Here is a 27,093-nt window from a genome sequence, read left to right as displayed (position 1 = left end):
TGCAAAATTAAAATGAAGTCACAATATCAGACAAAGGGATATCGATAGAACAAATGCCTCATAAAATAAAGGCCCTGGGAATGTGACAGTAGGAGAGGAAAACCTCAAATAAAGATGGAGCAGACAGAGAATAGTGGATGAAACTACTAACTACTTACCGTAAATGTTAGGTGAGTGGTAAGCAAAAACTGAGACTGATGTTCCAATCGTAAATTACAAATTATCATCACTTCTGAAATAAATAAAATTAATCCCAAGATTACTACGGATTTTAAAATTATTGCACTCCATTTTGAATTAATAAAGTCTACATTGTCACTATTCCCGTACATGTTTCGTACATTCGACTTAAAAATAAAGCTGTTATGTTAATTAAAAAAAAGTTAGTAATTTGAGTTAGCCCCATTTAAGTTAGCCCCCTATCTTTTGTGAGAAGTATCATTAACATCGCTAAATAAAAATATGTTTTTTCCGAGGTTTTTTCAATGACTCAACTCAATTCTGTAAATTTTGAAGATACAAACACTGCTTTCAAATGCTGTTTTATTGTCGCTAGACTATTAATTATATTTACTTTATTTATCAATGAAAGCTACCATAACATATAAATCATTCAGTCCTTAAGAGAAAGTTTATTATATTTAAATGTAATAAAGAACATAAAATAATATTTATATTGTTTGACCACCTCTAAAAAGAGTTTTTAACATTCCAAAGTTAGAGTCTCAAAGATGAATTATTTATTTAGAATACCCAATACTAAAATGAGTAAGAAAATATTTACTTTACTATACAGTATGTCTACTGATTGTCTTTACAAGAGAAAAAAACTTTCTTATTGTTGAGATTGTGAGAAAAATGCATTCTTCATAAAAATTTTTGCTAGTTCTAAAATGGTTAATTCCGTTTAAACTTTTTTAAATTTCCATACTGTTTTAAAGGATATTTAAAAGAACAGGTCCTAAAAATCATAAGCTGTGTCTATGGTAATATCATTTAGATTTTATTCTTTGATAGATTGTTGTTAATAGAATTTTAATTAACGTCATATTTTTTGCTGTTTTAAAATATTAAAGAAGTACAACATTTATTTTATTCATTTCTACGGAAAGGGTGATAATAATTATTGGAAAATGTGATACTTTAACAACAGTAAAAATATCACGTTAATGGAAATTAATAATAACCACCTATCTAAATTATATTACCGATTTTTAGAACTTTTGTGTTATTTTTTAATTTTCTCTAAAACAGTATGAGCATTTGGAAGAAGTATAAACGAGATTAACTATTTTAGAACAAGCAAAAATGTTTTCATGAAGAATGCATTTTTCTCAAAATGTCAATAATTAAAAAGTATTTCCCCTTGTAAAAATAATCTGGAGACATACTGTATATGCTTTTTATTGGGTTATCTACTTATTATTGTGGTGGACGTATACTTCAGAATAAAATTATTTTGTAAATTTATATTAATAACCTGCCCTATACAAGGTATCCCAGAATAGGTGCAAGTATTTTAACTATAGTATAGTTCAACCCCAGAAACACGCCTATGAGGTTTTTTCGCGAAAAAAAAAACTGAAAAATCGGAATTTTTTGAAAAATTTGTTGGAATTTTTTTTAGTTTTTAGTTAAAAAACATAATTTTTTGATAATATGGCAACATAAGTAGTAGACTAAATTTCGTCCCTTAGCTTACAACACCGCTTAAGTCGTTTTTGCCAACTTTACAGGAGACGAAAAAAACTGTCTATTTTAAAAAATCTGTGTTTTTTTTCTATTGCTTCATAATACATCCTAGTTAACGATTAAGAAATAATTATTTATACTTATTTTGACGATTTACTTTATTTTAACTTTTATTTTATGACTTGAGCGGTGTTGACTGATATTTTATTAGATTTAGGCGGTGTTGTTTGTGAAAATGTTAGGGATTAAGAAGGTATTAAAAGATGATTTGCAAATAAAAGCTTTTATTAAGAAAAGAAAATTAACATTCTTTATAACATAGATAGGTATCTTTACTTAAATCTTAAGAATCACATGTTGAGATCAATTGCTTAAAGTAATTTGGTAATACACAAACCTCTAGTTAGAACTTAAATGAAGTACCTAATATTTTTATCTTTTAATAGGTAAATGTTTCAAATACTAATCTTAGTTTACTTAGTCTTTAATAAACTCCAAAGAAATAATATATAATAGTATCTATTAATAAAATAATAAAGAAAACTCAAAATCTCTAGTCTTTAGTTTAGTTGCAGTCTTTAGTGATTGCTGTGCGGAAGGTCATCATAAAAAGAATGGCAACTAGATGGCAATACACTTTTTAGGTCTTGCAAATCTTGATACTTCCGCTTTGTAATTGGTATTCTAGCTGCGTACAATTTTTGCAAGCTATTTATTTGTTTAATGCTGTTAATTGCCGTGGGACGATGTGGTAACGGGTGAAGCTCGTCATCAAAACTAACTTTATACCAAATTGTGCCATTTGGTCTGTATTCTAGCATACGTAAATCTGTGACGACAGGGTCACCTACTTTTTTACCAGGCCTTATAGATTTATAAATCAATTCTTTCGAAAAGTCTGTGAAAAAGGTATAATCTAAATAACAAGCTTGGTAAGGCATAGGATCACTCCTAGCAGTTTTACTTATAGCCATGTATTGTTGTGGAAGGTAAATTTCTTTACCTTTTAATTTACACTCTATGGCACTATGTACCGAATCACATTCCATGTGAGTATGGCCTTTTTCCAGGTACTTTTGAGTAATCACAATATTTTTTTCAATCGCTAAACGTAATAAAGCATTGCTTAAGGTAACATTGCGATTTTGAGCACAACAACCATCGGAATATAAAACCACAGGCAATAATTTCAGACTCAAAACCTTCTCTAGATGGTCTACTAAGCATGAAGCAAAAACAGAGGCTTCAAGCGTACTATTTGACTCATCGAACCAATAACACATTACTTCCTTAGTTGCTATATTGTATAATGTAAAATTATGGACGCATAATTTAGTTTTATAATAAATTGCACTAGCTTGAAGATACGGGGCCAATTTTACCGATTCAACATCCTGTGTGAATACGTGACAAGCTCCGGACTGTGCAATTCCTTTGTCAGTATCTTTTTCTTTCCTGGCTCGATCTTTCTTCAGAACATGTTGAGCGTATTCTTCATCAGTAATGTTTCCAGTTTTATGACTGCAACAAACGTCGCATTGATCCTTCTTTGGGTGGAATAGGCTCAAATTGAGTTTCAAAAATAATTTGTCAAATAATTTACGCCCAAGGCATTCTCTACCCTCTAATTCACAATTATCTTTATATGCGTGATAGAGCTGTGTCATGTTCGAGAAAATTGGTTCTAAATATTCTCGTGATGTTTTAGCACGACAGTAATGTGACGGCATCTTTGGAAGATCTCCTAAAAACTTTTCAACATGTTTGTGGTCTTCAATTTTCTCTGGATTTCTGCGATTACTGGTTGAAGAAGACACATCGGGAGGCATAGCACAATCGGTTTTTGTCAACCAATATCTTATAAACCAATCTTTAATTCCAAGAGTGGCCAAGAACATTTTTTTGCAGACTTGGTGACGTACATTATCAATCGTCAAAACGTAAGTTCGACTATCAGTTCTTTTGGATGATTCTGGATTTTTTGTAACTTTCTTTGATACTTTGTTAACGTGAGAAGTTATAAATGATCTTCGCTGCTCCCAGTTCATGTTCTTCCAGAAATTGTCAAACAAATATTTTCGCTGTTCCTCGTTTATGTTGTCACATGACCTGAGTTTGGATTTCTTGCAAAACGCAGAAGTGCAGGGTGGTTTCATGGATCTTGCAGGCTTAAATACGTCTTGTTTCACTTTAAATTTTTCATTAGTCTTTGCTTTTCTGTCTCTTCTGTATCCTAAATAACTTTCACCTTTCATCCGTAATTCTTTATTTATATTGCGTTTATATTTATTTGGATCTTTTGACGCCTTGTTCTGTCTTTTTTTATTACTTAACAAATCCCCGTGATAAGGAATATTGCTGAGTATGACCACTTTTGAAGAACATGATGGAGTAGCAGAGACACTGGATTGCTGTATATTGGTTTGGGTTGTTTTATTTTCATCTATTATATCTGTATCTGTGTTAATTACTATATCCGAAACTGGGTCTTGAGTAGGGAAAGCTTCAATGTGAATATTTTCTAGTTCTTGTACAACGTTCTCATTTTCTACCGAGATATTGGCTACATTCAATGCAAAAGACTGAGGATTGTTGATGGTCACTGTAGCAAATTCGGGTGGTATATATTGAGTTGTTTTATTTTCATCTATTATATCTGTGTTAATTACTATATCCGAAACTGGGTCTTGAGTATTCGTAGGTAAAGCTTCGATATGAATATTTCCTAGTTCTTGTACAACGTTCTCACTTTCTACCGAAATATTGGCTACATTCAATGCAGAAGGCTGAGGATACTCGATGGTCACTGTAGCAAATTCGGGTGGTATATGTTGCAGATCAAAGAAGTCATTACCAACTTTTTCTACAACTTGTAGATTGTGAATGTCAATGTTTTCAATATTATCCAAGTCTATGTTCTGGTCAAATATTGCGTTTACATTATCCTGGCTACTTATAATACCTTTTATGGACTCCCCGAAGTTTTGATCATTTATTGGTGTTGCAATAGTTTCATTTTTAGGAGGATCTTTTTGATTCACATCTAAAATAAATAATAGGAATTATTAAAAACATAAATAACAAAAATAAAATTCGGACCTCAAAACAAACCCATAGTACTTACCTAGTTTAATTATTTTATTATCTTCTTTGCAACTTTGTTTACGCCGTTTATGTTTTGACATCAGTCCTGATTTTTGTAGTTGGGCACATAACCATTCATCACCTGAACCCAGATCACTCCAGGAATCAATTTCTTCTCCATCCATAGCGCCTTTCAATTATTGAGTTTCCTAAAAAAATAACAAATTTGAAACACCATTTCAATCATAGGATTTCATAACAAGCTTATATTATTATTAACTGAGTCGACAGAAAGTCGTAAAACCCCCGACCAAGAATCTAAAAACTACTGAACCGATTTTGATAAAACTTTCAATTTTGTGTAACACACATCACAAGCTTTCATTTGATACCCATATTTGTGGAATCCTAAACACATTACCCTCCTCTTTGGCAGTCAGGTAAAAAATAACAAATTTTGAAACACCGCCTAAGTTAAGAAAAAATTGTTAGTAAACACCGCCTAAGTAAGTAAGGATATTATTTGATCATTTATTTCTAAATTAATACGCGTACATCAATAAACATTACTTTATTCTATAGCTTACCTCTTAATCTTCTATTAAAACTACTTGCAAGAACGTTCCAGCGATAAAATTCACTTAAAAATAGAAAAAACACAGAGCGCGAAGTATTTTCCGCGAAAATTATGACAGACTAACGACTTGTGCGGTGTTGCGACGCCAACCGACTTGAGCGCTGTCACTATTTTTTGAATTACGGCTTCTGATTGGCCGAAATCTATTTCATGAGACCAATGGTTCGACGCGCAATGCGCAGCTTCATCCAATGGCATTAAAATGTAAAAACCGCCAATTTTCGACTTGAGCGGTGTTGTTAGCTAAGGGACGATTTACAAGAAACAAAATCAAGGAAAGATCCAGTGGTTATCAAAATATGAGCAAAAAATCATTTTTTTTTGAAATTTTCAAAGTAAAATAACTCCGTTATTTTGGACTTATTTGAAAAACGATAAAGAGAAAATATGTTTCTTTTATCGAGATCTACCACCCCTTGAAATACTTGCACTTATTTCTGGGACACCCTGTATACACATCTGGCTAAAAACCGGTCTAGGGTAGCGGTTTTTGTGTGTTAAAAGAATAAAAAATTAATTTATAGAAAATAGGTACTGAACACATGTACAAGAAATACTTTTTTAATGAAATTCACTCCTGGGCATATTATTATACAGAGTGAGTCTTAAATAAGTGCTAATATTTTCAGGGCTGGTACATCTCGATAAAAGAAACAGTTTTCTCATTCGCCGTTTTTCAAATAAATCCAAAATAGTCGAGTTATTTTAATTTGAAAATTAAAAAAATGATTTTTTGCTTACATTTTGAGAACCGCTGCATCTTTTCTGTTGGCATAATGGTCAAACTGACAACCAGAAATATACATTTTCTATAAAAATATATTAAGCAACCGTAAATATATTATGAATAACAATAAAGTATAAATTAAAACTAAAAAGATTTTGTTATTGACATATTTTTTGTATAAGAAATATTGAACAAACAGAATTTCTTATTACTAGCGACTGTTGTACTATTTAGAGAGATATGACAACGATATACGGTATTAATGGAGGCGTTATTTTGGCAATTATGACAGTTAAAGTGTCATAATAAGCGTTTGTGCGCTATTAACGTTACCGCATGCCGGTATTTAGGTTTTTTTTCGGAACGTTATTTTATCAGTTGAGATACTATATTCTTATAAAAATTGAGATAACTCTTGATTAGGTTAATTTGTCCTCTTTTTTAGACACACTTTCTTTTAGACACTAATTAAAACTCCTGATATATTTAATAGCTATTTTTTTACAAAAATAAAGAAAAATTATGAATATAGATGCTCTCTTGATTAACAAAATCAGAAAACTAGGTTACGGCTAAATTTTTAAAAATGCTGGCATAAAGGATGATTCACGGTACACCGTGACGGGCCTGGGCCGTGCGACGGTGAAGGCACGGCCAAACATTGTCAAATGTTATTTATACTTATACATTCATGCTAAGCCGAGCACGGTCCGAGTTTCGCCGGAACCCGTCCGTGCCCCGTCCAAGAAATGTCGGTGTACATTTTTCCTCGGAACCGCTACGGTCCGGCCCCGTTGCGGCAAACATAAATCGCCGCCGCCGCGGCTACTGTTTGACCAGCGGATCTGTAGCTACGGAAGGAATGCGAGAAAAAAAAATCGATATTGCCACGTTTATCTATAAAATTGCAAAATTGCCAGACATGAACTATAAATTTAATATATTTTTATTATATATAATGTGTTTAGCATATATTCTGACGTATATTACTAAGGAATTTTAACGTAGTTCATATTGTTCGATATGTTTTATTTAATAACTTATTTCTTTCATTCTGTATAATCTGCCTATTATGAAAGTTGAAGATTTTCAACGATATCATTGGCAAACCGGCATCGCCGCGCATGGCCGCCTATTCATCGAACATGATTGGCGAGTACGTCACAGGATTTGTTACCACGCGGTTGCCATGGCTTTTTACGCCTTTCCTATTCGCTTGCTTTATCCCCAACTTCACGGTCTCTTCTGAAAAGAGTAGGAATATTGAATACTATTGAAATATCCAGTGGCGGTGTCATTTTTTTGATCATTATTACTTTATTTCATTATTTTATACCGGTTATCCTAAACTTTATTCCTATATTTTTAGTATATTTGATAGTTAAGTTGTGTTTTATTGTTTTGTTATCTTGTTATAATGTTTTTCGTTCGTAGTTTTAATTATTAATATCAAGTTTGATCGTATATTTGTGTTTTAAAACGAATAAATTTGTTAAGGGTAAGACGCTACATAGTCAGACAAGAGAAATAATAGCTAATTTATATAGGTAAGTTAATAATAACGTGGATGAAATCTCATTTGGTGTATTTCCTTGTGTTCATAATAGGGTTTGCGATGAAGAAGCTACAGAGAGTTCGCTTGAGTTGCCGCTTAAACGTAAACTTGAGGGGATACCTTGAGCTTTTATACCGGAGTTAGCGTATCGGCTATAAAAAAATTCACACAGAAGATAAAAAAAGGCTGAAAACTAACCCCGATAAAATGATATCCTCTCTGGAAAGAAACGACCACGTGAGACTGCTGTCGAAAAGCTCAACGACTTTTTCGAAGTGGTCAGGAATTTGATAAATAGATTTTATCTCGAATTCAAACTCGTCCCCACAATTAGAAAGCTTTTTGCAAAAATTGCTAGAAGAATCGAATTTTCCTTTGCAGGGAAACGCTTAGGGGGTTATTAAAATCAAATGAATTTTTTTGGCGTAAATGTTAAAATAACAGATAAATATTAATGGAGCGGCCCATTATATTGCAGAGAGAGATATAAATATATATACGCGAAATTAGAAAATATAAGTAGCCAAGTATTATCTATTTGGATGTAACATATGGGTAGACAATGACCTAACCTTTAAAAACTGCTGGCGGAGCGATACCATATCTGGTGTAATAGGCAATATCAGATCTACTGATGAGTAAAATTATGTTTTGTTTGCGCTTCCAAAGTTAACTATTTTCAAGATTTTTTTTTGCTGGAAATAGTTATATCTAAAATTATGTATTATAGAAAAAAAAAATATAGTTAGTACAGATATATAAATAAATATACCTCAAGACTCAGTCTTGATCATCTGCTGATGGCAGACATGGTTAGCGAAACGTGCGTCCAGTGTAAAATTAAAAGTGTTTTGGTGTATTGTACTGATTTAGTGTTTTATTTGCTGTGTAACACCAAAGGTTCCAACCCCAGCTGTAATTATTTCTTCTATTATATTAACAACACAATAATAAAATGATTCAAAATATTTAAGGGAGCTTTAATAAAAGCTTTTAGTGTTTATCTGCTAACTCAACAGTAACGATTCAAACAGCATAAAGTTTTTGAAAAAATTATTAATCTGAGTATTATATTTATGATACACATTATTTTCATATAACACCGTACGCCCATGCCTATTTTATGAATGAAATTGGGCGTGTTTTGTTTACAACTGCGTTCCCCTGCCGATACCCCGTAGCTACAGATCCGTTGGTCACACTATAAATACTTCGTTCGTCTACGGGCCTATAGCTACCGTTTTCTAGCAGTGTTGCCGCACCCAACTTTTAGCGCGTACCACATTATAAACTAAAAATGTACCACTTTGGTACAATTTTTTAAAGCACAACAAAATACATCTGCAAATGACTTTAACCGGTTTTGTCGTTGTGAATTTCTTCATAAATTTCTACATAAAAAACTTCCTGGAGAAAGACACAAATCGAGACGAAAAACATGAAATAGAAATTCAGAAAACCCAATTATAAGTATGTATAGGTTGAAGAAATCTAAGTAATTCTAATACTACACACAATACTTGGAAAACTTAAATTTTATTAAAAAAAACGCAAATATAGAAACATGTTAGAAACAGTAAATTTTCAAGTTTTTTCTTCCGGTTATTTAATATAGGCAACGCTATAGACATTACAACGTTTATAATACGTCGTTAATTAATGCGGATTGTCTCCGAATGGTATCGGTAAGCGCGTTTAATGCAATATCAACGACAATAATTATTAAATATCTATTCATTTTCGGTGCGCGTGGGAAATAATTATTGTACCAAATCATCCTGGATTTGAAAATGTAGTACCACTGTACCAAATAGAATTAAAAGTATCAAATTTGGTACAAATGTACCACTGCGGCAACACTGTTTTCTAGAATATAATCGGCACGGACATGATCCCCGTTGTCCACTCTTACATTACACTGCATTACATTATTACTGCATACCATGTGGTAATTACGGAGTACCATGTGGTAGTTACTGAGTACCATGTGGTAGTTACTGAGTACCATGTGGTAGTTACTGAGTACCATGTGGTAGTTACTCTATAAATAAAAAATAGTTCTCAGGACAGATACTCAATAAAAGAAACAACTTACGGTCTGAAAATCAGCTTTACATAAATATATTCAAACCATATGCCGATCCAAACCAGTAATTAAATACTCAAATAAACGAAATAACAAACGGAAATAACTGAAATAGAATTTAGTTAGATAGGGCTATATAAAATGGCGGATAAACTTACGGTGATCATTCCAAGAAGAAACCAAACAAATACGATCTATACTCTGAATTGCATACTTTACAAGGTTTTCAAATCTCCAAATCGGACACCCATGCAATGGAAATCGAAAAGTGGATTCAGAGTGCTTTTCACTGGAAAATTTGTCGGACGCCGACACACGCGTCTTCCTCAGATCCAAATTCCCAGAAAAAATACCTTCTTCTCAGTTTCAGAAACGAAAACAAAAAACCCTTTTCACCACAGACAAGTGAAATGCAATTAAAGAAGTTTGGCATATAGCGAATAGATGGCGCTAATAAACAAGACAAATGAACTGTAATAAATGAAGTTTGACATCTAGCGAATAGATGCGCTAATAAAAATTAAATATCGATACAAGTGAGCTGTAACAAATGGAGTTTGGCATCTTTGGCATCTAGCAAATAGATGGCGCCAATACTAAGAAATTTAAATAAAAATAGATTTTTAAATTCAATTTTATTAAAGGGAATAAAAAATGCTGCAGTTCGACAAACGCAAATGTCAAAATAACGTCAGCGCTAATAGCGGAATTGCGGCAGTACTGTACTTTGCCATATCTCTCTATTATACAACAAAAAATAATTTGAATTTTTGTTGAATTCTAATTGTTAATAAATATTATTAAATGCTTATAAAATTTGTAAGGGGTTTATTATATGAAAATATCTAACTATTTTCTACACTGTCTTTTGCACTCTGCTTCTGCGCTGTCTTGAAAACTGCACAAAAAATCCATATACAGGGTGAGATATGGACAGCTTTTATAAATTTTAAGTAAAAAATGTGTAAAAAATAGAAAAACAAAATACCCGGAAAATCGAAAATAATTGAAAATGTTCCTCTGAAATAGCTCTAAAACTATTAATTTTCAAAACATATTTTAAATTGTATAATTCTGAGGCTCACTAGCTTTATCCATAATAGGGTAAACAATCATTTAAAATATGTGCAAAGTGCATGAAAAAAATATTCATGAACATTTCGAGTTATATGTAAACAAAGTCGCGGGATAAAGCTAGTATTAAAAAACTAGTAAAGTAAATTTACATTTTTTAAATAAAAAATTACAAACTTAATTATTAAAAAATAGATAACCTAGTAGTTTTATATTTTACGTTTATTATATTTTTGAAGAGTGGGGTTAATATCAACTATTATATATAGGAAATACAAGAAAATATTTAATTTAAAAATTTATAAACTGTTACAATTTGAAGATTATTAGTACCGCTTTTATAATAAGTATATGCCTTATTCTTTTCAAACTGTTTAATATATGATATATAGAAATATATAGGTATAAAAATGTATTTTAAATGATGTTACAACACGATGTATCACGTTTAATATTTATAAAGCTTAATTTTGTAATCAATAGTTAACAAGATATAAAGAATTTGATAACGTTGAACATTTTTTTAAAATAAATCCAATTTAAAAATTAATATTTCAAAAGATTTTTAGTCAACTAATTTTAGTTATGTCAAAATATTAACTATAGAGCAGTCTTAAATTTTTTAAGTTAAAAAAATTAAGTCTTAAGTTATTTTTACAGAAAAAATGATTTGGTTTGGTTACTAGCCAAAAATCTTTAAAAATAAAATATCTACACTAATTATGATTTTTAAGATTATTTGCTATTCAAATTATATTTTTCATGTTTCCAAAAATACAAATCTGTCTATAAATTTCTTAAAAATTTATTATTGTAAAGAACTAAAAATTTAGAACTAAGAATTTAGAACTTTTAAAGGCTGCCCCCTCAGCAGTTTTGGAAATTCTGGCAGATAATTTTAGTAGATGTTTAAATGGAGAAGACCCGCCCAAAGAATGGAAAAATGCGATTATTACGTCCATATTTAAGAAAGGGAGCCGACGCGACTGTGAAAATTATAGAGGAATTAGTGTCACTTGTACTGTTGCTCGACTCTATGGCAAAGTACTAAAACATAAGATAGAAGCATAAATAACGGAATCGGAAGAGCCAAATGGTTTTAGACCGGGACGCTCATGTACTGATGGCATTTTCACTCTTAAGCATCTAATCGAAAAAAGGCTTGAAAGGGGAAGGACGGTCCACTTGACATTTATTGATCTACAGAAGGCATACGATACAGTCCCACTGAGTAAGTTGTGTCAATGCAAAATTTTGGTATCAGTAGTTGGTTGTTTTTGGTAATGTCCAAGCAACAAGAAAATTATTACGAGGGTTGCAGTAGCACAGTTAAACTTGGAAACAATATTTTCCAAGAATTTCTTGTGAATAAGGGCTTAAGACAAGGGTGTTCATTAGCACCAACTTTATTTAAAGTATATTTGGAGGAAGTACTGAAGTGTTGGAAGATGAAATGCCGTGGAATGGGAATCCCAGTAGGAAAAGACACTTTATATACCTTACTCTTTGCCGACGACCAGGTCTTGATAGCGGGAGACAGAGACGACTCCAGTTATATGGTTAGAAAACTGCATGAGGAATATTCGAAATGGGGCCTAACAATAAACACAAAGAAGACGGAGTACATGGTAGTGGGTGATGACGAACGTGAGGATTTGGATGTAGGAATCGGTACAATTAAAAATGTCTGTACATTTAAATACTTAGCGTCACTTTTACAACAAATAGAAAAAGCACTCAAGATATTGCAAATAAAGTTGGTCAAGGAAAAAGAGTTATCGGTCAACTTAACTCGTTGTTGTGGAGTGACAAAATTTCCCAAAAAACAAAAATTCTACTTTATAAAGCCATTATAGGCATTAGCATTATAGTATTAGCATTATAGTAGCATTACCACTTATGGCGCTGAAACGTGGGAGCTAAACAAAGTAGAGAAAAATAAGTTGCTGTCTCTTGAAATGGATTTTTGGCGAAGAAGTTTCATCGTTTCACATCTCAAATCAAAGAATACGAGAAATTATAGGAGAAAAAGAAACTATTCTCGACGCCATTGACGGCAAAATACTAAGTTGATACGGACACCTCCAACGAATGGATGATAACCGATGGCCGAAAAGAATTCATTCATGGACACCAAGCGAAAGGCGGAAACGTGGAAGACCACCTCGAAGATGGAAGCAGGGCGTAGTTGACGCTATGAATTCTAGGGGCCTCCAGGAAGACTGGACAGACAGAAATCTGTGGAAGTTGAGAAGCGGGAGACGACGAATGTCGTCAAAATAACTAAACTATATTATTTATATATATTTTACTTATATATAAACTAAAAATTTATTGTAATATATACCGCCGAATTAAAGTCCCAAGTAGATATTATCACTTTTTTCTATTTGTAATACAATTTATAAAAATAGAAAATAATCAGCTAATAGGAAAATATATAGTTAATATGGTTTATTATATGTGCATAAGATATATTTAGATTAAAAATTTATCAAATAACATAAAGGCTATTATAGTAAGTATATATCTCTATAAACGCTTAAAATTGTGTGGAAGTCATTATGAGAGATATAAAAGAAAACATTTATAGTTATAAATTAATAGTATTGAACATCAGGTTATAAGATAAGTATGGCGGTAAGTATTTTTTGTGTAATAGTAATCAGTGTGTTCAATCAACGCTGATATTTCAAATTCAATAATAAAAAGACCACTTTTATAGATAAATAGGCCCATATTTAATTACTTATTGATATTCAAAAACCTCAGTTAATGAAAAAAAACTTTTTTGAATTTATCATTGTTTAATTATCTCAAAATTTGGTTGAGTTAAAATTTAACAACAAATAAAATATACTGTATAAAAAGTAATTTATTTAGAGTAAATTATTAATTTACTTATAGCGAACTACTGGTGATGAGATATTTAAAATTCCCAAGTTTTTGATGATTTTTATCGGTTCCTGGCAGCTTACTAGTCACATGAGCCCAAAACAATACGAGTTTTATAGAATTTATAAATATTTTCCTGTTAATTATACGAAAAGCTTTATCGGTCTAGTTATTGTTCGTTTATTTGTGATGCTTTTCCAAGACAGCAGCTTTGTGGAAGGTAATTTCATATTGAATAAAGAATATTTGTTAATTTTTATAAAACTAAAAAATATTTATACTTCTGTGGCGGATTCATCTCTTCAAAAAAGTCCTATGGGTATTTCACCAATTGCTTTGTAAGAAAATCTACAAAATTAAACAGTATTTTTTTGTAAATACTGCTGCGTTGAATAAAACTAAAATATAGACAAAAAATAATAAAAAAAAATAGAATAATAAGAAAACTAGTTCAGATTAATCTACTTTTGAACCATAAACTTTTTCTTCTAATTCTCTGGAGAATATTTTTTAGTTATTAGTAGAAAAATGTTCTTCAAAATAGTCTGCTTTTTTGTTACTGAAAGAGATTCAACAAAATAAAAATATTTTTTATTTGTGAACACCACTGGGTTATATCTAAACAAAAATCAGCTTGTTAGTAGCTTTTTACTAAAACATGTTTTTAGGGTAAAAACAAATTTGTCTAAACGTAAAACACTTAAGAAAAACACACTAAAACATAAAACACATTGAGAACCTATATTGGCACCCAACAGCACAAATAGAATTAAACATTATTATGTCCAATCCTATAAAAGTTCGAAGAGGGGTGCTGTCGTATTCAATTAGTATTTGGAAGGCATTTTTTCCAAGAAGCTCCGAAGGACTTGGAAATAGAAGTTAAGAATACTAGAGAGTGGATTAACAATATCCGCGATGCTGATGATACTACAACTGGTCAACAAGGTAGGAGAACAAAGCAAAGCAATGAGTTTAATCAACAGCAAAAAAAATATGATAATGTCTGGAAATGTGGAATGTTTGGGAAAGGGGTTAATCACCGCTTACAGATCTATTGTGTGACAAGCTATAACTTATTATACAGACTCAGTGCTTTGACAAAAACCAGTATCTGAGACGGCTTTACAGTGGCTGGTCTCCGATATCAGCTGTACCAACTTTATGGGACGAATGGTTGTCGTCTCGGCTCTCAGTGATATGATGTCCTGGTGTTTCTCCATTCTGTAGATTGAATGCAGATTCTTCCCCACAGAATCTGCATTTGCCGTCGTTTCTTAGCTTAATCTGTTTCTTAGCAATCGACTGAGGTGTTCGTTGAGAAGACAGTGTCCTGTTAGAAATCCCGTGACTATCCGAAGACTTGTTGTTCTTACTAAATTAAAGAAAATTTTTGATTTTTCCCGGTGGTTATTTCTATTAGTACGTTGATATTAGCATAGTTAGAGAAAAAAAAATTATAGTAAAGTTTTGATATGTTTAGGTTATACGTACTAAAAGGAGACTTTTTAAAATCAAAAGAGTTCCTAACTGTAAAGTGTGAGCTTCACCCCCAAAAACCACCCCCAATACGCACTGCGGTCCTTTTTCTCGTTTTTCTCGAAAACCATTAGTCGCACAGAAAATTTTATTCTTTTCAAAAATATTCCTTATATATAAATTTGCTACAAAAAAGGTTCTATTCATTATTTATATTTATCCAATGTATTTCGAGCAATAACCGTTTGAAAAATGGAGTACAAAAAAATACAGGTCGCCTTTCATATTATAGTCTCCCAAGGTATTTTAACGAGTTAAATATACACGCAACAGATATAATACTGCATAATATAAACAAAAACATTGCCTATTCCACTAAACTAACGTTCATACTTTCATCTACATATTGTCATCGTCTATAGTTTCTAGAATATGCTCAGTATTCGAACAACATTGCCCACGACAGGTTCCGCACATAGTTGTACATTTCATGCCGGCTTTAATGCAACTGCATCTTTTTACACAATCTTGTTTGCTGATGTTCAAATTATTCGTACTGCCATCCAAATATCTGAGAAAAATGAACAAGTTCTAGTCGTTGGACAAGATGTCGATCTTGTTTTATTAGCAGCACTTTCCCCCGATGAAAAACACATTTTTTTCTGAAAGAAGCCATAGGTAATGTGAAACAACGAATGTATAGTTCGAGAGACTTGCAATCATCCAGTATTATACGTAATTTAGCGGATGTGACACAACATCAGGATTTTTTGGAAAAGGAAAACAACAACACGTACAAATACTTAATAAAGAAAAAGACCTTGATAGTATCGTCGATATTTTTAACAACGCAACGTCAACACCTGAAGAAATTGAAAAAGCTGGAGAAACGTTTATACTTAAACTATACAAACTTCAATCATCTGAAGGAAGCCTTAGTGAGCAAAGATACGCTTGTTGAAACTAAGATACGCTTGTTAACTAACTTATTGAAAGTTAGTTGGTCAAGCAAACAGCACGGTACTTTTATCAAAATTGCCTCCCACATCTACTGCAGCTAGGCAACATTCCCGGAGAACATATCTACAAGTACAAATATGGCAAGAATAACCTATAAAACTCGACTAGTGGGGCTGGAAGAAAATCAACAACACCCTGCCACCTTTATATACAACAAAATCGCCCGCCCCTGCTTCAATTATGTCATTAATAACGTGCAACTGCAAACAAGATTGTGTAAAAAGATGCAGTTGCATTAAAGCCGGCATGAAATGTACAACTATGTGTGGAACCTGTCGTGGGCCAAGTTATTCGAATACTGAGCACATTCTAGAAACTATAGACGATGACAATATGTAGATGAAAGAATGAATGTTAGTTTAATGGAATAGGCAATGTTTTTATTTATATTATACAGTATTATATCTGTTGCGTGTATATACAGGGCGAGTTTCCTACGATGTTCTCTATGGGCATCTCGGAAATTGCTGGAGATAGAGAGTCGGTTAAATGGGGAAAGAATTGCAGTTTTGTGAGGTCATAAATATGCGCCTTTCAGATTTTTGAAAAAGTTCATGGCTTACTAGATATTTCGAAAAAAACAAATTTTGGCTATTTTAAAAATGGTCCCTAATTCTATTATAATCTCTTTTAGACAAAAAGTGTTCAGATAAAAGTTGTAGATAATCACATTCCTAATGAGATTGTGTTCTCCGATTTTTTCTAAAGCCTGTCATTTTTGACATATGACACAAACATATGTTTTTTAAATGAAAACCATAGTTGGCCATGACTTCATAAAAAGCGCCATTTTTTAAGCTTTTCAGCGATATAAGCTATAATATGTTTCTTTTACAAAATTACTGAGTTATAGCCAATTCTTATCTTTCTTGACTAATTTCACTTAGTTAGCCATCGAAACAAGTTTAATCGTCGTTGCTCTCAGAAATGTGAAATTGTCACATCCAATCTTTGTAAATTAAATAAACAAAAATTTTAAATAGTTTTTTTTAAATGAAGAAAAGCGTGTAGAATTATTTGTTAACTTTTCTTGACCATACAAGATACGTTGACCAGTGAAAGTTATTTACGTTTTTAGAGAACGGTTTCCAATGGTGTTCTAATTTTGTTATGATTTATAACTTATAAAAAGACAAAATATTTTATTAAACGGCTCTTTACAATTTACATTACACAAACTAAAAGTTAAAAAAATTATCAATATATACACTTTAAGTTAATTTAGGAAATGTTCAAAAAATCCGCAATTGTTTTGAGTACATAAATGCATCTTTTTAAAACTGAATTTCTAGCTATTGTCACAGAACGACCGGTCGACTTAATTAAACTTCTCCTGTTTTGCCTCCTCGAGTGCCTCTCATAAGTTCATAAGTCCTTTAGTAAACCTTGTTGTTAACCATACCGTATAAAAAAAATCTAAAATGGATAGGTCAGGTGACCGAGGACGCCGAGGAGACCCATGCAATTGGTCCACCTCTTTCTATCCCTGAGTCTACATAATTATGATAATGAAATAATTTTGAACATTTCTTACAATGTGGGAGAGGGGTTTGGTGTGTCATAATGAGAGTCATGTTGGAACCACTCTATTAATGCGCGAGTATCTAAATTTAAGTTTTCTAACATGTCTTGAAAACCGTTCTCTAAAAAACGTAAGTAACGTTCGTCAACGTATCCTCGAAACTGTATGGCCAAGAAAAGTTGACAATTTCACATTTGTGAGAGCAACGACGATTGAACTTGTTTCCATGGCTAACTAAGTGAAATTAGTCAAGAAAGATAAGAATTGGCTATAACTCAGTAATTTTGTGAAAGAAACATATTATAGCTTATATCGCTGAAAAGCTTAAAAAATGACGCTATTTCTGACGTCATGTCCAACTATGGTTTCCATTTAAAAAAAACATATGTTTGTGTCATATGTCAAAAATGACAGGCTTTAGAAAAAATCGGAGAGCACAACCTCATTAGGGATGTGATTATCTAGAACTTTTATTTGAAAACTTTTTGTCTAAAATAAATTATAATGGAATTAGGGACAATTTTTAAAATAGCCAAAATTTGTTTTTTTCGAAATATCTAGTAAGCCAAGAACTTTTTTGAAAATCTGAAAGGTGCATATTTATGACCCCACAAAACTGCAATTCTTTCCCCATTTAACTGACTCTCTATCTCCAGTAGTTTCCGAGATACCCATAGAGAGCATCCTAGGAAACTCACCCTGTATAGTACGTTAAAATACCTTGGGAGACTATACTTTGAAAGGCAACCTGTATTTTTTTTTGTACTCCATTTTTCAAACGGTTATTGCTCGAAATGCATTGGATAAATATAAATAATGAATAGAACTTTTTTTGTAGCAAATTTTATAAGAAAATATTTTTGGTAAGTATAAAATTTTTTTGGGTTCTGAGAAAAAAGCGAAAAACCATCGAAGGGCGTATTGGGGGTGGTTTTTTCGAGTGAAGCTCACACTTTAGAGTTAAGAACTCTTTTGATTTTGAAAAGTCTCCTTTTGGTGCGTCTAATCGTAACATATTAAAACTTTTTATAAATTTTTTCTTCTATTCGGCTATTTTAGGTCTAATATTAATATACTACACTTGGAGTGTCTCAGACCGTCGGCGGATTTCCATTCCAGGTATCCTAAAGTTTCACTTTAAGTTGGTTTCCACTTAGAAAGCAGAACGGTTCTAGTCCGTATAGTGAACTGTTTGGATTTAACGCAATGGTGCTTACAAAAGAATTATAGATTTCCCAGTGGCGAAATAGCCAGATTTTTTTTAAGATAATCCTGTCACAAAGTTATAGACATTATTTAGTAAAATGTTGTAATTATCAACGGTAGATAGAATATTTAAAGTATATCTAGTTTTGTTAAGCCTTTGTTGTTTTATTCTGTGATGTATTTGTACTTTATTTTATTAAAATTATTTCTTTTTTACTTTTAGTAAATATGCTAATTGGTAGAGTTCTGTTACCAATAATAATATTTGTAAAATTGAGTATTTATCAAAGTGAAACAATGACAAAGCTTCTCAAGAATGGATTAGATGAAATAAATACAGTTATAGAATCCAACGAAGAAATAAAGAAAATAGTATCTTATGACGTTAAATTTTGTAATTTTGCGAATCGACTTATTACTGGTTTAAGTATTTTGACGTCATGCTATTACAACATTATGTGTAAGTTAATACATACGTATTAGTTATTTTAGTATGCCTCTCATTACAAAAAGAACGACAGTCTGAATATGTAGGCACTAACCCAACCCAAAAATGCTACGCATCGAATTTTGATATGAAAGTTTGGTTAGGTTAAGTTAGTTTTTGTGTAATGGATCACATCTGCTCTTATAAGTTTTTGTATCGGAAATTTCTATGCAAATTTTGTTTTCTAAAATATGAATATGCCTAGTTTTCATCTTCAGTAGCTCATCACTTCGACATGCTCCAGACACACATACTATAAGCGCAACCTAAAACAATGAAAATAAATATTTAAAAACAGAAAAAGAAAACCTTTAAAAAAAGCCTTACTTTAATAGGAAGGAATTCTTGAGTTTTGCCTGGTAAAAATGTTAGACTTCTTTGGCTTAAAACCTACATTCTGGCGTCTTAAGAAAGCGACGAGTTTATGATATTTTGGTATGTCAATCTTTTCCCTTAATTCTAGCATTGTCCGTATCATGCTGTACGTAGTAGATGGCTTTTTCTGCCTTGCTATGTCGCTAAAATATGTCATCAAGACTGTCTCCGAAGCAATATTCTTAGTATTTCATTCGGCACACCATTTTTCGTATACTTTTAATGCTATTTGATATCGCCCCCTACTTTTCTCTGGAAGTAAACTGGCTTCTGCTCATTTTGCAGCTTCTGTAAGTTCTGATTTATCTATCTATCGTATGGCTAAACATCACAACAAAAAATGGAATTACAATCACTGAGAAGTAAAGAACAGGAAACAAGTATGTGTGCAAACAATAATAATAGTCTGACAAGAGTCTAAAATGTACAAACGAATATACATATAACAAGTATTACAAACAAACATCTAAATTACGGATGTATTCGACTGCACTGTCTGTAGCTTCCAGGAAATCATCAAAGGGACCGGAATAGGATCTTAACGGGCATGCTTCTACTATGTGCCGGATAGTTTGTCTGCCGGTGTTGCAGTCGCATTCTGGGGAAGCTGACTTTCCCCATTTAAACTTGATTTGTCCTCATCCGGTTTAACGCAGACCATGTTTTACGTGGCATGGCAAAGCCTGGTGGGTTCTGAGTTATAGCCGGCATGTTCCCGGCGTGGTCTGGTAACTCTGATTCCCATTCCCTAATCCATGACTCCGTTAATTTAAAACCGTCCCGGTGTAAGCTGCTTGCGGTTGTTAATGTTGGACGTCTTGAACGAAGTCTGTTCCTATCCAGGTCATGGACATACAAATGTATCGGCAGTTGCAGCATGTTAGTAATTTTAGTGTATTCTCTAAAAAGTGCATACTGCCTGCGTATATGTGGTGAAGGAATATTACTTAGAATAGGAAGCCATTGGGTGGGAGTTGATTTTATTGTTCCTGATATAATACGCATTGTGTTGTTCAATTGGACGTCCACCTTTCCTGTGTGAGAACTATTGAGCCACACCGGGGCACAGTACTCAGCAGTAGAGTAAACCAAACCCAGCGCAGGGGAGCGCAAGGTACTCGCGGATGACCCCCACGTGGTGCTGCATAATTTATGGAGGATATTATTCCGAGTGTTGAGCTTAGCTGCAGTTTGTGTGAGGTGCTTCTTAAAGGACAAGGTCCTATCTAGTGTAATGCCTAAATATTTTGGGGTGTTGTTGTGGGACAGCCAGTTACCTTCAAACCTTAATGTAAGTTCTTGGTTTGCTAATTTATTATTGATTAAGAATGGAAACAATTAACTTCCGTCTTTACCGCGCTCGGTTGCAACCTCCACTGGCGGAAGTAGTTTCCCAGGGAATACAGGTCTTCCGCAAGAACAGCCTCTGTCTCCTCGAGGTTTTTATGTCTTGTAGCTATCGCCCAATCGTCCGCATACCCAAATTTTCTAGCTGAAATAGCAGGCATATCAGCGATATATAAATTAAACAGCAATGGAGCTAAGACAGAACCTTGTGGCAATCCGTTATTAAGTTTCATATTTTTGCTCTCTTTCTTTCCAAGTTTTACCTGAAAGAGTCTATTTCGGAGCATATCATCGACCAGGCTGACGGTCCTTCAGGGGATTTCTTTAGCTAGCTTACAGATCAGTCCCTGTCTCCAAACTGTATCGTACGCCGCGGTCAAGTCAATAAAAGCAACTGATGTTACTTCTTGGCGTTGAAATCCTGCTTCGATGTAAGTTGTTAGGGACAGAACCTGATCCACGCAGCGACGTCCAGGTCGAAAGCCAGCCTGTTCAATCGGTATACTCTCTATTATCTTACTCTGTTGTAGATTAGTCTCTCCAGAAGCTTGTAGATTTTGCTCAGCAGTGCGATTGGGCGATGTAAGTTCTGATGGATTACCAATATTAAAGTAGTCTTCATTATCAGAACTTTCCGACAACATTCTGGCTTTCTATGTTATATAAAATCGAAAAAGCGAACGGGAAATTCGAAACTGTCACTTAGTTGTTTGTCTTGCTGTTGAAGGTTTGCGCCATAACAACCACTGGTACCGGTAACTATAGATATGGAAATGCCAAAACAGAAAACGACAAATTTTCGCATATTTATTTATTTTTTCAGAATAAAATACTGTCTCTATTTTTTAATTAATGATGTGGTTGTAAAAAAAATAGTATACAAATCTCGGAGAAAAATTTTCAGTATCGTCTCGAGATTTAGTTAATCTCGACGCTCCGCGTCTTGATTGGTGTTGTCATGATAATGGGAATGATGTTATTGGTTATAAACTCTCATTGATTTAGTTTTTCTAATATTGATCTTAAGACCTGCAGTTCTAGCTTCATTTGATAAGTCGTTTTGATGCCATATGACTATGAGAAAGGAGACATGACAGGGGAGTCCACCATATTCCACGATGATTCTTGGAAATTGTTCTCTTTAGAATATCATCTAAGAGAATATTAACAAAAAATCTGGGAAAGTTTTAATTTGGTTTAACGTAGTATAAATTATTAAAGTTTAGGTTATACCGGGAAAATTACAATTTAGGTAGCTTTAATTGAAATTTAAAATGTAATCTTCATTTTTAGAAGATAATAATTATGTTCAAAACTTTAAATTTATTCACATTATGCTTTTCTACCGAAACTTTTTTTTATAGAATTACTAGTGTGTACCAGCGACTTCGTTCGCGTCGAATTAATCATTTGTAATGGTGATGATAAAGAAAAGCAAGAATTTCCATTAGCATACAAACTGGATAAAATTTTCTCACATTTATGTCAGCATGGGAAAAAACAATATGGCAATATTATTATATAACTTGGTAATATTTGAGGGGTAGTTTCATCTCGTTGGAATTTCACTTTCGAAAAATCCGTTTGCCAACAATAAGCTTTTTACGTCAAGCAGTTTAAGCAGAATCGTGGTTAAGAAATTACCCAACTTTTTGGAACACCCTGTATGATTTTTTAAAAAATTTCAAAATATGTAAAAAAACCAAATAAATTATGCTTGTCCAAGCGTTTTCCCGAAAGACTAACCGTTTATTGTAATATTTGAGGGGCGTTTTCACCCTCTTGGAATTTGAGATTCGAGAAACCTTTCCTTATCGAACCTCTACACCCCACAGTCAATCAGTTTGCCAAAAATCAGCTTTAAACGTCAAGCAGTTTAAGCAGAATCGTGATTAATCAATGGTCATATTTTATGAAACAGCCTGTATAAATTTATAAAAAATCTTAAAATATGTAAAACAACAAAATAAAATATACGTGTTTAAGAGTCTTTCCGAAAAACTCACCGGTTTTTAAATAAAAAATATTTTAATATTTGAGGGATAGTTTCACCCCCTTAGAATTCGAATTTCGAAAAATCCCTTCTTATCGAACCTCTACACCCTAAAGTCAATCTGTTTTCCAAAAATCAGCTTTTTACGTGAAGCGCTTTAAGCAGGATCGTGCTTAATCAATGACCAGATTTTTCGAAACACCCTGTATACTTTTTTAAAAAATCTTAAAGTATGTAAAAAATCAAAATAAAATATACGTGTTTAAGCGTTTTTTTCCGAAACTTGACCGTTTTTTAAATAAAAAATATTGTAATATTTGAGGGGTGGTTTCACCGCCTCGGAACTAGAATTTCGACAAATCCCTTCTTATCGAACCTCTACACCCTAGAATCAATCTGTATGCCAAAATTGAGCTTTTTACGTAGAGTGGTTTGAGCAGGATCGTGATTAATCAGTATGTCAGTCACTTAAGGATTTTATATATTAGTATAGATATAATACAACTTTGATATAAAACTTTTTTATGGAAACCCTCTAGATGTCTACATATCTAAAAAAATGCTCTAAATTAACCTACATGGTCCTAAAATTTAATTTCAATAAAAACTGTCGTTCTCATTTGATCCTGCAAGTTGTATGAGAGAGGCGCTACCCTGTATTTCCTTGATACTATATAACGTAATACATTTTTAGGTTATATAATGGCATATCAGTTTGAGAAAGAACATAATGGAACTGAAAGTAGTAGGTAGTTTTCGAAAATCGCTCCAACGTCGATATTCAATTTAAACTTTCAGTTACTTCTATATAAACTTTCAGTTACTTTTGAATATTTACAGGGTGACTCAGGCTTCTGCAACAGTGTTCGAAACTATATTAGGTTTGTGGTTGGTGATTTTTCTTTCAATTTTTTTTAGAATATGGAGGCAATGGTAAAGCACATTTTAGACATTTTTGTAATCATAGGTGGCCGGAACATATTTTCAAACTAAAGTTGTAGATTTGCCATTAAATTTTTATTCCAGAAATACCTAGGGTTGTCAGCTGTCCTTTTTTGAAAAGGACAGTCCTTTTGTGGAATAACTTGTCCTTTTGACTTTTTTTGACTTAAAAAGTCATTTATATTTACGTATTTTCCCTGAGAAAATTACCTACAGCAAACAGAAATATTATTTTCGTCCAAATTTAATTAGAGATGTTATAAAACTTATAAATAAATTTTTCTTGTTTAGAATAGGCAACACTATTTAGAACTTCCCGTTTAATCTCAAATGATATTTTAGGTTTTAGTTTTACCTTTTTTGATCTTAAAAAGAACTTTTAAAAATTAGTAATTAATAACGATTTAGTTAGTTCGCAATCGATAGCTTCCTGTGAAATACTGTGTAATAGTTGTTTAATCTTGTATTATTAATAACTTCCTATACCTAAAATCAATATTTATTTTAATGAGAAAATTGTGTTTTTTTGAACATATAAGAAAATATTTGACTTTCGGTCTTCTTCTCGTATTATGATGGCTCTGATACGAGGCAATTACCTTTTAGTCTCTCAATAGAGGGCATTTATCATTAAAAGTATCAAATCTGTGTGCTACAGTATGGGATTTCTGTCGCATAATAATAAATATTACGTTTATTTACAAATCCATTACTTAGGTAGCTTAATCAGACAATCAAATTTTAGTTAAACGCCCCAATCTTCATGAACTCTATTAAGCATATGTATTGCGGTTTGAATCACCCTGTATGTTAACAAAAATATTTTGAAAATGTGCGTTACAATGGCCCCGATCTTATGTAAAGATTGAAATAAAAAATCACAAACCAAAACGTAATAGGTAAAAAAGCTTTTGGAGGCCTGGGTCACTCTGTATATAGGTATGTATAAAAACTAGTAGCCTAAGAATTATTTACAGTTCGTCCCCATCTCTAGAAAGGTAAACAATAACTGCACAAATAACTCTAGGAACAGGTATTTGTATTGTACGGTGGTAAAAACTTGTCTAAACAAGGCCGAAGGGGCAGATATAAGATATAATGAAGCAATAAAATGTAAAAAAGGTCGGGTAAACACCTTTGTTAATTTGTTGAGCAAAGTTTATATTCAAATTTGTTATGATCTACAACAGTTAGGTAGTAATTGAGACGAATTATAATTCAATTACCGGCTACTACGTTCTTGTTTTAATAGATCAAAATTCAACAAATATAATTAGAAATTATTTTAATTGTGGGAGGCTCCCTTGTGGGACGCCTATGTACGATTACGGCGCGGCGGAAACAATACCTACCCGTGAAAAGACAAATTCGGGTAATTTGAGCTTATTTGTCCACACATTTGACACTGTCTTACCATATTGAAAATTCGCAGATTCAAAAGTATGTTAAACAAAAACAAAAACTACTGAAAACCACTGAAAAGTTCACTTCGGACTTGATTCCGACTTCAAACACACCGTAAGCTAAACGTAGTACGCTATAACGGACCAATGGCCGTCGCGAGGGGTGGTGGGACGGACGGCTCATTTCATTCTGGAAGACTAGCAGCGACGTTGCCAATAGTTCTAGACGTTTCAGCACATTAAACAGTAAACACGTCCTTTAATAGTAACGCATACATCCTCTGGTTAAGAACATATTATTACGCATGCTTCTTTAAATATAAACTATTAATTTAATTAAGAAATTGAGATTTATTGATATCCGGTGAGGGTTTTAAAGTCACCTTTTCTGCAAATCAAACTAAGTAGATAGGCGCAAATTTGAATGTCGCCTTCTCTATCTCAGTTGGTTTTTACAGTACGTAGTCAACCTCCGATTGTTTGATCGGGTTAAAATGCACAATGTGATATCTGTTCTTACTAAATCTATGGTTTATTTAAACATTTATCAGAGTAAATGGTAAGGATAAATTCCTTCAAACAGTTTGCTGTTTTTTCTTATTTTTTCTAGATGTTTACGCATTTTTTCACTTGCCACAAGGTTGAACGATCAGGTGGGGTAGTTGCTAGATAGCTGTTCTGTGACTTGTGCGTTGAAGTTCTTCTCAATATCGTTAAACTTTTTAACAATTATGGTGTACTTGCAGAAAAAGTGGAAATAATCGAACTAAATTTTAAAAATAATGAATGTGGCAATCGGGTTGCGCAGATATTCAATGAACGCCATCCTGACAAACAGGTTTATGGCAAAATTGTTCGCGAGTTAGTAGCAAAAAATTGGTTTCGTTATGAATAAAAAGAGGCAAGGGAAAATCCTGTAGTAAATGAAGCTATGGAGGTATTCGTATTGGGCCAAGGTGCCATAGATAGTACGCTGAGTACAAGAAAATTAGTCAATGAGACCGGCGTGAATCGTACAAGTGTCCAAAGGATATTAAAAAACACAACTTCCATCCGTACAAAATTCAGATGGTACAGGAATTCAACGAAGACGATTCTAATCGTTGCTTGCAATTTTGTGAAACTATGAGTGAACGAGTGGCCAATGATAATAATTTCCAATTTGATGTGTGTTTTTCGGGTGAGTGTACTTTCTTTTTGAACGATGTAGTTAATCGGCACAACTATCGGTACTGGGCTGAGGACAACCCCAGGGTTTTTCACGACGTGCACACACAAAACCCTCAGAAATTGAACGTGTGGGTTGGTATTTTTGGAAATTCTATTGTGGGTCCTTTTTTTCTTCCTGGAAATCCAACAGATGATATGTACTTGGATTTACTGGAAAATACCATCGACCCAGCCCTAACTGACATCATAGAGAACAATCCTGGATACGTTGAAGCGTAACTAATATTTCAACAAGACGGTGCACCTCCACATTGCTCTCAAAATGTGCGTAATTTTTGAACAATAACTTTCCCGGTCGGTGGATAGGACGAAGGGGTGCAATTGAGTGGCCTCCCCGGT

The 27,093-nt window shown here is 32.9% G+C and overlaps 1 protein-coding gene across 2 annotated transcripts; it reads right to left on the bottom strand.

Moving 5' to 3' along the window:
• Nucleotides 1-1,693: 1,693 nt before the first annotated feature.
• Nucleotides 1,694-5,669, bottom strand: LOC115878473. 2 transcript variants are annotated; one of them, XM_030894991.1, is made up of 3 exons: nt 4,817-5,669; nt 4,349-4,735; nt 1,694-4,150 (listed from the first exon to the last, which is right to left on the bottom strand). In XM_030894991.1, exons 1-3 carry the CDS (start codon nt 4,959-4,961, stop codon nt 2,271-2,273), a joined length of 2,412 nt encoding a protein of 803 aa, XP_030750851.1. In that variant the 5' UTR covers nt 4,962-5,669; the 3' UTR covers nt 1,694-2,270. The 2 variants fall into 2 exon arrangements, with proteins under 2 accessions (XP_030750851.1, XP_030750850.1); XM_030894990.1 differs by having other exon boundaries at nt 1,694-4,735; nt 4,817-4,985; nt 5,364-5,669.
• Between the last annotated feature and the right edge of the window lie 21,424 nt (nt 5,670-27,093).

The sequence above is a fragment of the Sitophilus oryzae genome, unplaced genomic scaffold (assembly GCF_002938485.1).
Source record: "Sitophilus oryzae breed Bouriz unplaced genomic scaffold, Soryzae_2.0 scaffold_1512_pilon_pilon, whole genome shotgun sequence".
Taxonomy (NCBI): Eukaryota; Metazoa; Arthropoda; class Insecta; order Coleoptera; family Curculionidae; genus Sitophilus; species Sitophilus oryzae.
The sequence above is the reverse complement of the archived record's forward strand: the minus strand, read 5'-3'. Positions and strand labels throughout refer to the sequence as shown.